This window comes from Chaetodon auriga, chromosome 6 (assembly GCF_051107435.1).
Source record: "Chaetodon auriga isolate fChaAug3 chromosome 6, fChaAug3.hap1, whole genome shotgun sequence".
Classification (NCBI taxonomy): Eukaryota; Metazoa; Chordata; class Actinopteri; order Chaetodontiformes; family Chaetodontidae; genus Chaetodon; species Chaetodon auriga.
In genome coordinates this window covers 20,633,851-20,646,160 of record NC_135079.1, presented here as the reverse complement: position 1 = coordinate 20,646,160, position 12,310 = coordinate 20,633,851, and the positions used below count along the sequence as shown (strand labels likewise).

The window sequence follows — 12,310 nt, the reverse complement described above, 5'->3', positions numbered from 1 at the left end:
GCCTCTCCTGCACCGCCTCCTTCCTTTTATACACCTCTTTCTTTCTTTCTTAATCTCCAATTCTCTTCCTCTCCCCAACTCTCATTCCTGCCCCTCTGTCTGCCTGCCCCTCCTTCCCCATCCTATCTCTCCCTGTTTCTCTCTCTGTCTCTTGTTCTATCTCTCGGCTACAGGAAATGGTTTCTTTCCCGATCCAGGGGGTTGGAGGGGTGTACTCACTGTCCCAAACAAAGAGGTCACTGTGTGAATCCTCCAAAAATACAAAGAAGAAAAGGAAGGCAGATAAAAATCTGAAACCTACTCTCATCCGCCTCTCTCTTACAAACACACACACACACACACACACACACACACACACTTTACCTCCGTTGCACTCACACAAGGCATTTCTCTAACATTCGAGAGACACAAGATACTTTTTTACACTGTACATTCCACTCACGAGGCACAAATATCATCAATACAGTGCATGACTAAGGCTCGGCAATGGAGCTAAAGCTTATTCCGTTGTGCAGGCACGCTCATATCGGCGCACACCTCCGAGAAGCAGAAAAAAAATGAGAAAAAAATAGAGGGAGCCAGGTTTGATGAGCTGCATGCAAATGACATGTAAAAATATAAAACTGCGATACTTAAAACGGGGGCCGAGATAAGAGATTTGAAAATGAGGCACTCTTGGAAAGCAGGCTCCTGAACTGCCGGAGATGAGGCTCAGAGATAGAGAGGATAGAGGTTTTCCCTCTCCTCTTCTCCTCTCTTACACCTCCTCCTCCTCTTTCCTTCCTCCTCCACCCTGCAGAAGCCGGTGCAGATGACAGGGAAATGCAGATACCAGCCAGTCATTGCCACTGAGTGATGAACACCTCCTCCCTCGGTCTCATTTAACCCTCCTCTTCCACATTTGCCTCACCTCTCCTCCAGTTTTCCTTCGCTCTCATATTTCTTTTTGTCTCTCATGTTTTGTTTCAGTTGATGGACCTTTCCCTCGTTTCTCTTTGGCCAGCATTTTATCTTATTTGGCGGTTTTCTCTTCCCTCCCTCTAATCATTCCTCCTCTCTCCTCTTCTCAGGCTGATAGCTTCTTCTGTCAGGGTCAGGCTGACAGACTGACAGACATCTACTGTCAGGATGTGCCCAAGTCATATGACAACAGCTTGGCCATGATGCACAGGGTCAACATTTTGAGGCACGTCCATCACTGAGGGATGACCAAAAATGCTGCTAGAAGAGATTTTGAGTTGATGATTGAAGTCCCACTGAGATGACACTTAATGCATCTTTAGCATCTGTACTGTGATGTATTTTCAAGTGACACAGAATATGTGAGGGAGATCATTCAGAGTGGGATTGAATCAAATCTTCCAAGCATCGGATTGAATCAATATGAGAAGCTCTGGACAACCACACTGATTTGAAAGCAGAGTAAGATGTAGTATTCATTTTGTGGTGACAGAAGTTGGTGTCTTGCAATAGGCCTTTCTCACAGCAGACAGATTAACTTGCCAATACACACAAAAATGTTAATGACATTGTGACAGTGAGCCAGTGTCCCAAAAGGCAGTGCTGTGAGTGGCAGTCAACGGGGTATGGCCATGGCACCCACTTGCGACCCTTTTGGTCTGCCATTGCTGCCTCAACCCATATCTCTGCATTGTTAAAACAGAAGGTCGAGGACAAGGAAGAAGTTCACTAAATTGCTTTTAGCAATTTAACAAGGTTTTGCGCAGTGATATTGAAACACCTCCAACCCAAGATATTGCTCTGCTAGCTACAACAACCCATGAGCTAACAAAGTTAAGTGTGGTCTGATATGACGGGAGAGGTTAGGTCACCCCAAATCACATTTGCCTTAATTCATGTACTGTACATGCCTCAGGGTGCGGGATAAGTTATAAAAAAATTCATTTTTAAGGAAAACAGATGAAGGACTTTGATATACTAACACTCAAAAAATGCAGGAACAATGTTTGTTTTTCCATTTTACTGTCTCTGTAGGTCGAAACTCTTCTTCTTGTTTTCAAGTTCTCTTCTAAGAACGTTCCTTATGTATCGCGTTCTTCTGGGGGGCATCGCAGAAGGTGTCTCAACACTCACCGTAATCATCGCTTTGTCATCTTCTGAAGGAGCACCATTTTAATTAACATTCTAATTTGATGGGTGGAGGAGAGAGAGAAACAGAGAGGCAGAGAAACACTATTGATGAGTCCAGATAAAATATTAAGATCAGAATCAGGATGTAAACAACCCAACTCAGAGTCAACGCAAAAAAAAAAAAAAAAGAGAGAGAAAACAGCTCGACAGAGAGCAAGGAGGAGACGGTGATCACCTTCACTTGTCCTTCCAGGGGAGTGAGGGAAGGAGGAAGTGGAGAGGAGAGTAGAGGATGTAGAGGGGAGGAGAGATAGAGGGTGAGAGGAGACTACCCAAAAAGTGTTTGAAAAGCCGTGGGTGGCGCGCCTTATCGCCCCAGTTCTCCTGGAGAGATTATTGGGGGATTAGTGCGAACGCTTGTTTCTAAAACATGATGAAAAGACGTTCGGCGCGTGATAACGCTTTGAACTCCCCTACTCTGCTCCTTCTAGGATCGTGCCTTCAGGCTGCCTTTCCACGAAAGACAGGATTGGGGTGGGGTGAGCTGCTGGGTGCTGCTGAAGGAGGGAAAACAATGGGGACGATGTTGTAAGTGGAGTTCCTCCTGTGGTACAGTGAGGAGACTTCACTGTGGATATTTGTTCTTTGGGAAGACGCAACAAAGTGGAGGTTTGCGTACACCTTAGTGTCGCCACTCTTTCACTTTCACTTCAGCCGAAATTTCACAACAATCCTGCAACTTCGCTCCTATCACACGCACTTGCACTATCAGTTAATTAAAGCGGGATCCAATCAGAAGGAGAAGAGATATAATATCAGATTTGTTATGTGCGATCCAATCAGAATAGCGGCAGTAGCGTGCTCGCTCCTGGGTTGCCATGGGAGGCTCGCCAAGGAGGACCTGGTTGTTCACTCAACCAAAAACTGTGAGGAATCAGCAGCCCAGCTGATCAGTTGATCAGTAAACATTATTATACCCTGTTCTAAAGTCCAACAGCCATATCAGCCAGAATATATTTAAATAGATAAATGGTTTTACGCCTCTTTCTCAAGAGATGCAAATGGCAGGATTTCCATATGACACAGGCCAGTTAACACGCCGCTAATCTAATGAAGGAGATGTGTTGAAGGGAGAGCGACGACCGGATCTCATCTGCTTCTCTTTACCTCTTTCTCTCTGCTCCACCCTCACCTTCTCAGAGAGCGGACAAACCCACCCCCACCTATATGATAACACTCACACAAGCTAAGGTAACATCAAAGACATAGAGTTTTACATTGTTTCAGCTCTAAAGTCGCGGCATTGCTATGTCTCTTTGTGTGCATGTGCTGCTTGTGTGCATGCATATCCAAAATGCTTGCCGATGTAGTTGTGTTGCTGGGTAGGCCTCGCATTAAAATGATAGCTTATCTGTCCGGGCCAAATAAGAAGCAAATTTGTTGAGAGAGAAGTTCAGAGAGAGAGGGCGATGCTGGAAGGGGCAGGACGCCTGAATGGGCCATGCCAATCTCACCCAGAGATGGGGGGCGAAGCCTGGGGGCTTCACAGAGCCTAGTGAGGCCGAGGACTGAGGAAGACAGGTGGTATAAGTAAGATAGAGGTGAGGAAGGAGAGACGGCTTGGAAAGATCTGCTGGGGAAAAAAAATACGCACATATATAGAGGTGAGGAGATGGTGAAAGCATGTCAAAAGCAGAGAGATGAACGATAAGGGGGAAATCGACAAAGGACGACCCATGTCAAGCCAAAGGAAAAATCATTCTTAGATAAGATACAAATGGGTACTGAAAGTAAAAACACTTTTTCAGATATGCACTTGTTTTTCCACCTTTATATTGATATTCTGTACAGTGTAACCGCCAAAGAAAAGAAACAACTAAATATATGTGAACAAAAGCAAAAAAGTAAAAGCAGATCATTTGATGCTTGTTGAGGCAGCAGAAGAGACATGAAGATTCAACATCAACATAATGTTTGAGAGCTACGTTTGTTTTCAGACAAACAGCTTTATCTATGGAGACAGTACTGGGGACTGTTTCAGTGCACAGGTTGAAGTGCTTGATGGAGTGACGGGCGAGTCAGAGAGCTGTTTGGTCGATGCTTATGAGGAAGCGAATGTGATGTCAGACGATTTTGGAGAAGCCTCAAATACCACAGTTTTCTTCTTTAAATACATTTTTTATGACTTAATAAATAATTCTCATAACTTTTCACACTCATTTGACAACTTTTGGCCACGGACAAAAACTGAAATGATGTATTTACATTTCCTTTCTTGGTTGGGAGGAAGTCCAACAGTCACAGCAGAAGTTCAGACGACCGTGCATCACAAAGTGTTACCCCTACATGCGTATCTCAGGAATGAAAATGCACTGTCTGCGCCACAATGAGCTTACAATTTAATAAGCAAAAGAACTGATGAGAATTAAGAAAAGCATGAGGATTGTTCCTGCAAGCAATTCCAACCTTTTCTATGGACATACGGTATTTCTCATTGCTAATCAACTGGAAACAGAAAATCTGGTAATATGACATCTTAAAATATTTGCACGTCTTTGGGCTACGTTCTCCTTACGTGAGTTTCTAGCCATCCATTTTATGCACATTACAATTTTAACAACAAGCTAGAATCATTAAATCAAGCAAATGTCACCAAAATGTTAAAAGAAACAAACAAAAAAAAGATGTCAGAAAAGGGCGAGCGATCAATGAGTTGTTGTTCTGATCCCGTGCAGATGCAGTAAATAATGACCATAATGGACAATTCTGCACCTCGTACTTCATGTCCAGTGTGTTTGTTTAATGTTTATTGGTGATGGAGGATGTAGTGTGCCTTACACTGTATACTGTGTTTGGGGTGATGGATGGGCGTATAACCACTCGTCTAACTCGAATGCAGCCGGCCATCAATTAGTCAATTAATCAGTGTTCTTGTACTTGTAACTGTAATCATGATCGTTGATTCCTCAACTGAATTATACCAAAGTTGGTTTAGCAGACAATCAACCTTCTTGTTAGGCGACAGGGTTGAATGATTTGAGTGTCTTCTTTACATCCACTGTGTTTTTAGGCTAAAAGTCTTGCAATAACCAATCGAGGAATGCAGTGTGATGGCGTTCGCGGAGCAGCAGGGAATGAGCAGATTTCTCCCCTCCAAATCAGTGAAGGGGATAGCCCTGACCTCTGCTGACCCGCAAGGGAGGGAGGCAGGGAGGGATGGAGGGATGGATAGAGGAGGGGGAGGATGTGGAGTGACAGGCGGAGAAACACAGGAGGAATGTGAGATTAGGGCCACTGTCTCCAGCAGATACTGAAGGTCCGTTCCCTCACTTCTTCAGACAAGAGAGGAGGAGGACAGGGACCGAAAATGAGGAAGAAGAGTGAAAATAGCTAGCAAGAGCCAGAATGATGCTTTCCATATGAATTCAAAGCGCTCAAAAAGAACAGAATGTGACTTTTCAGTTTAGAGGAGGAATAGGATGGTATGGGCAGCGGAAAGGAGGAGAAGAACAAAAGGTGATGGGTGAGTGAGTGTGTGTGTGTGTGTGTGTGTGTGTGTGTGTGTGTGTGTGTGAGCGAGTGCTTGTGCGCGTACGTGTACACACACACACACACACACACACACACACACACACACACATCTATTTGTACATTCAGAACCTCACTGATAATAAACGAAATCTTAGAAATGAGAGCCTATCAAGCAGGAATCAATCACTGGGGTATGTTGTCCAGGAGGATGGCGCCATGTGCAGATAAAAGACAGGCGGACGTCTGGGGAGGGCTGGGAGGAGAGGAGGAGAGGAGGAGAAGAGGGGAGAGAGGATAGAATGGGAGTACTGATGGGGAAAGGCCTAAATATGTGGTATAAACTCCATCTGACTTTATTTGACCTAGGTGGATTTTTTTGTGAATCGATACAAACTGGTTTGATCCCAGTTGTGGACTAGTTAGACTGGGCTGAGCTGGACGAGAATGCATTGAGCTACATTTTGCACCTGGAGTCAAAAATCCTGAAAATAACTCAAGGTAAGACAAGCTGACCAGGTATCGCAAGGAAGATCAATAGCAAAAAATGAGGTACGAATGTCTGTGTGTCAATGGCCCTGTGTGTGTGTGTGTGTGTGTGTGTGTGTGTGTGTGTGTGTTTGTGCATTTGTCCGAGTTGCGCTCCATGCCAGGAAGCCTCTCCCAACATCAGTATCATATGATTAGATGGACTTGCACATGATGCAAAAACCCAGGCTCTGATAGGGCTTCATCCGGTCCCACACACAGTTTCCAGTGAACACACACACACAGACACACGCAGCTGTTTTCATTTCTCTGTCACACACATACATGATGAGGTGTTTATTCATTGTCTTGTCTTTGTTACTGGACCATCCGACCTCTGACCTTTGACCTTTCCAATTGAAACCTTTGACTTAGTTGCCTCAAGATTTCCCTATAATTGCATTTATTTGTTGACTTTAGAGCTGCATGTAAGAATTATTTTCACTTAAATGATCTGTGCATTGTTTTTGATAATTTGATAAACTGTGAGTAGATTCCTGTCTAATTAAATAAAAAGGACTGAAAAGCTAGTACTTGTTCAATAATAATATGGAACAGTCAGAAACAGAGCGACAACTTACAACTATTTCCATTATCAGCTAATGTGCCACCAACTTTTTTGATCAATCAAATTTAGTTTACTCTAGAAAATGTCATAAAGTGTGAAAAACATCAATAATCCCCAGATCCCAGTACAACATCTCCAGTTTGCTTGCTTTGTCAACCAGCAGTCCAAAACCCAAAGGTATTCAATTTACTACGACACCGAACAGCAAAAGCAGTAAATTATTGCATTTGAGAAGCTGGAAGCAGAGAACGTTAATGACAAAATTGTTCCTGATTAATTTTCTGCTACTTGACTAATTAAGAATTAGTCTAAAACAAGTTCATCTTTTACCCAATTCAGTGCATTTGTGAAGTTAGAATTTCACCAGTGTGTCGGAGTTGGTGGCATTTGGCAGTGAGGTTGCAGATTGCAGCCCTGCCTCACCTCACTTGTTCTAAAGTAACAAAACCACAACCATTCTTATTTTCAGGTGATTATACATTAAAAAAAATAAAATCCTAAAGATTATTTTCCTTTTCTCCCAATAGATCCTCCTAAATCTTACACACAGGACCTTTAAGTAAATAATGGATGATCAAAATTCTCATCGATTTTTATGAATTGCTTGCTATAACATTGTTCTAGTTATAATAAAACAGTAATTGACACTGTTAATCTGTTTTAGAATACCTAATCAGAGATTGTGTAATAGTTACAGTATGTCAGAGATTACTGATGGAATTTAGAATACACATCAAACACAGTCAGCCTCCACACTGTGTGGCGTGTGCCATCATCCACACATGTTACACTGAGCTTGAGACAATAACACTGGACTGAACTTCCAGCTCAACAACAACTCTGCATCTCACTAGATTCTCATTAAAAAGACATGCTGGATTCATAATGGTGAGTAATATAAATGACTATATTTAAAAACATCTGTAATCTTCTTTCTAAAATGAGTATTGTAATCTGTGTCATTTCAATTTCAACTGTAACCATGACAGAATCTTTCTCAGTGGTTACTGGGTAGTCGCTGCAGTAGGGCTGTTACCTCTGTCTCCTGATCATCTGCGCTGCCGTCTGATTGGAGGACTCCCGGATAAGGGCCCCACGTTGTGTCTGGATGGAGGTTCCTGCCAGCCACCACCTTGCTGTCGCCGCCTTCTTCACATAACTCCAGGTCATCTGGAGGGAGGAGAGAAGAGTGAAGCAGTTAACATCAGGGAAGCAGCAGGACGGACAAATACATAAACATGTTGACGTGTCAAAGTGATATTAACCGCATCATTCAACACCTGGTGTCATCTGAACAACTTAATGTTGTCAGTCTAATCACTGACAAATATGATGAAGAAACCCTTTCAAATATGACGTTCACATCATTTTTAACTTGATTTTCATTACAGTCTGAACTCACAAAAGCGTTATGTGAGAGATAAGTTGTTTTGTCAATTTGGGACTGTTAAGGGCACAGACAGGGCAACATTTAAAGATACTGAGTACTGGTAGAAACTATGTTATCTAATAAAAATATTGGCCTCAGCCTTCAAAATCCCCACTGGCTGAAACTTGACCCACAGCATTTAGCAGAGATCACATGACCGGCTCAAAAGGAAAAGAAGAGACAACAACAACTGGCAAAAGCAGCATGAGGCTTGAACTTGACCTGAACTCTTGGAGCAGTTCAGACCATACAGCAAAGACTGTTAACAGCAGGGGGAGTTTGATGCAAGCTGAGCACTTTCTGTCCTGGCTGGTTCAAACAGGGGAAACTTCATGTGTACTTCCTCAAAGTGATAACTGTAGAGGGATGGCAGTGACGGCTGTGGTCTGAGCAAGCTGCAGCCCAGATAGAGCCAGTTAGCCTGGAGGCACGGAGGACTGATCCATCTATTTAAAAACTTAAGACAGCCCTGAGTGCAGGAGGAGCAGCAGTCTGTAGTTTAGAGAAGTCTCTGCACATCGGGATAAGCCAACAAGTTAGAGCAACACTAGCGAGTGTCGCAGTGGGAACTCCAGTGAGTGGCTGAATGGGATTAATGCCAAACGCAAAGTTACATGAGCAGCCTCGGGGTCTACTTCTGGAGAAGCATTCACATTACGACCGTCCACCTCGCTCTCTGATCAAAACACATACAAAATCTGCCTCCCCACCTCGCCTCTCACCCGCCTCCCCCTCCTCATCTCACTGTTTCGGGGGGTCGGTCTAAAGTGGAGGGCCTGATAAGAGTGTTTGTCTAACACTCTCCATGTCAAAACACTCATCTATCTTCTCTGTATCTATCCCCACCAGAGAACAACGGACAGACGCTGATAAAATGGCTTTCCCACAGCCTGTGGGGGGGGTGGGGGGTGGGTTATGGAAGGGGAGGAGGGAGCAGGAAGGAGTGTGGTTTGAGGGAGGAAAGTAGGAGGTAGCAAGGCGGTGAAAAACAGAAATAAATTTGTAAAAAGAGTCTTAAAAAAAACAAAGAGCAGTTGAAAATATTGCTTGATTGTTGAAAAGACTGTTGTGGCAAGTCTCACAGGAAGTGGTGTGTTTCTCTTAACTCACAGCTCGACGTGGCATTGACACTCTGCACAGTATCATGAAAACCACACAGGTCACACAGGGATTCAAATTTTAAGGAACTAGTTGACCTGATAATATCTGTTTTATGAGGATCACCACTGGTCCACCACGTCTGTGCACTCACAAAAATGACTTTGTGTACTTTCTGAAGTGCTTGCACTAGTATCAGTTTTTCCAGCAGGTGCCGGCACACCTTGTTTACCAGTCATGGTATATGTCACGCTGTAACCAGGCCTACTTTTTCATTCTCTTGCCCCAGTGCACATGATAGAGTGACACCGATGCCAGACGCAACAAGAGCTGACCTGACCTGTTGCGCTTGGGTCAGGTTGGGCTGAATTTTTTATTGAATGACTCTGGGTGGAGCTCGATTTCACAATATTTTTGAAGAAAACCTAGTCGCATTTCTTTTTTAGAATACACCCAATTGAAGGAGATATATCCAGGCTGTTGGGGTCTGGTGTTCTGACACGACAGTTGTCAGATTTTGTTGGGAGTTTGGACAGAAATTTTCCAGGTTCCAGTTGGGTCAGCGTCACATTTCAGGTCAAGCGTCAACCCAAACATGACTCCTCAGACAGTCTAACCTGCTGGCTGCAGAGTGTGAAGTCCAGCGTCTGTCCAGCCAGTAGTATCCTATCTCCTATCGTCCTATGGGGCCTCAGTTTGGCCACTCTGACCCTCCTTATCTCAGCACTCCATCAATGTCCAGTCTGCCTCTGTGCCATTGGCCAATCCTCACCACATGGGACTCTTATCAGTCTGACCAGTTCAATTGACCCTCATTGTGAAACAGTGCGAAGATTTGACCTTAGTGAGCCAACACAGATATTAACTTATAAACAAGCCTGACACAAGCATTAGTTTGTCAGGTATTAAGACTGAGGACTGAGGAACTGGTGACATTGTGGGTATGTACACCCCTGACATCCTCCTCTTTATATTCTTTAATCTTTTTTTTGTAGCATTTCCATTAAGGTTTTTCTTATGTATAATATGAAACAATGTGCATAATAACATTTTAATGGAAACATACCATATCAAAAGAGAGCCTGAACTCTATACATGGCATGTTAAGTGAGCAGTGTTCTGTCCACGCCAATGTCAGTGCAGATCACAATGACTTCAGTCAGAAGATAAAGCTGCACTGACGCTCTTTGACATTCATAAAACGTGAACAGATGCCAAAATAGAAGCTGTTAGAGTTAAAGGATAATTTCAATTTCTTTCACCCTAATGCGTTGTTTATGGGTCCCATAAATGTGTGACTTTATATCACCTCAGGTGTAGAGATTCAGAGAAATGAGGACTTATGCAAAATATATATTGCGAAACAGCTTTCCAAATAAACACGGTCGTTACAGAAATCATTTGAAACAACTGCTGTTCTCTTTGCTAACGCAGAAGGAGGAAAATATTGAGCAGTGCTGAACAAATAATCAAAGCACAACACCATCTGAAACAATGTCAGTTCTACAATGTGTAGGACTGGGAAAGTGTCAGCTAGATTTGGCCAAAATTTTTCTAAGCAGACACTCTGGGGGCTGCAAACAAAAGTACTCAGTTTGAGACTCAATACAACAGTAGGTACACAAAAATACATGCCACACACCAATCACATCCCATAAGCACCACCATACTCATTAATACATACATTCACACAACTGAGGGCATTCCAAAGGACTGTCAGGGAAACAACTGACTGAAACAATTTATTGAAAGCAACAAAAGACGTTAACAGCCGTGCACATTTACAGCCGGAGAATTTAAAGGCTTTGGACTCTGGTTTTATTTACTTCTGTTTTCACAGTCCTTTACCAGTTCATACATTCAAAAGGCCCTTTGGTGAATGAGCCCCAGGCATAAGCCTGGAGGGGATCGGGCGTTTGGTCGTGTGTGCATCTGTCCACTGCTAATCTTGCATACTACTGGACCCATCAGCCTAATATTTTTTGGGCACATTCATGTCTGTATGCTCAAGAACCTCTTGTGGTCGGTGGTGATTCACAATTTTTGAAACACCTTTTTTATTGACTGCCCTGTTGTAAACTGCCACTGACTGCTGACTTGTCACTCCTTCTAAAGGCCAGTAGGAGCCACAAGTGACCACCCACATCCACCAGACACACCTAGTGGAGATCTACACTCTTGTGTAGAGTACTCATGTAGTCTGCAAAGTGACAGCCCTATTGGCTCCATGATCTTATTTTCCATGCTGTTAATACATACATAGACATCATTATTACTTATCATTTGATTTACAAATGTAAGAAAATGTACACATATGTAAAAGCAAATGATGGCGTTTAACTGGTTGATTAAAGGCAGCACAAATGACTGTAGATTAATTAGTTAACAGGGACTGCGTTAAATAAAACACTGCCTTGTCACATTGGTAGAGAGGAAATGCTATCGGTGCACCTCCAATAATGAGCGCTGCTTGCTAATCCCAGCAGGTTAGCTGTGTTCACTGGGGTAACATGACGCCTCCAATAATACTAATCCCTGTTAATTACCCCTCCTGCCCAGCACAGACCTGCATAATGACCCCATGCTCCTTATCAATATGGCTGCTCTGGGCTGCTACTAACCTCACTGCTCTGTATGATACAACCACATTACTGCTGTACACTGTACTGTATGTATAGTGTGTGCACGTGCAGACCCCCCCACACACACATCATTATTCTCTCTATCAGTGCTAGATGACCCATTCCCAAAAACACAAGGCTGGATGGGCTTGTTATCTATATCAACCAGCTCCACAGTAGCCACACTACCTCAGTCATTCAGTTCTGACACATTCACTCTCTCTCTCTCTGAGACACACACACTCTTCAACACACAGGTCCACAAGATGACACACAGGAGCCATACACACCCAGCATGTACACGCCATCACATCAATATACACCCCCTGTCACCAGCTACACACACATACACACAAAGGCTTATCAATACGGACGCTTCAGCAGCCACTGGGGCGTCCAGGCCCCTTTGACGAGCCAACACAATAAAACAATCAGTCCGTCATTAAT

The 12,310-nt window shown here is 43.5% G+C and overlaps 1 protein-coding gene across 1 annotated transcript in view; it reads right to left on the bottom strand.

Annotated features, from left to right (window-relative positions):
- zfpm1 (zinc finger protein, FOG family member 1) overlaps positions 1 to 12,310 on the bottom strand; it is a 97,985-nt gene that overhangs the window by 15,187 nt on the left and 70,488 nt on the right. Inside the window, exon 4 of the mRNA XM_076732658.1 lies at positions 7,752 to 7,885. Coding sequence (XP_076588773.1) covers positions 7,752 to 7,885 — 134 coding nt within the window. The remainder of the gene's footprint in view (positions 1 to 7,751; positions 7,886 to 12,310) is intronic.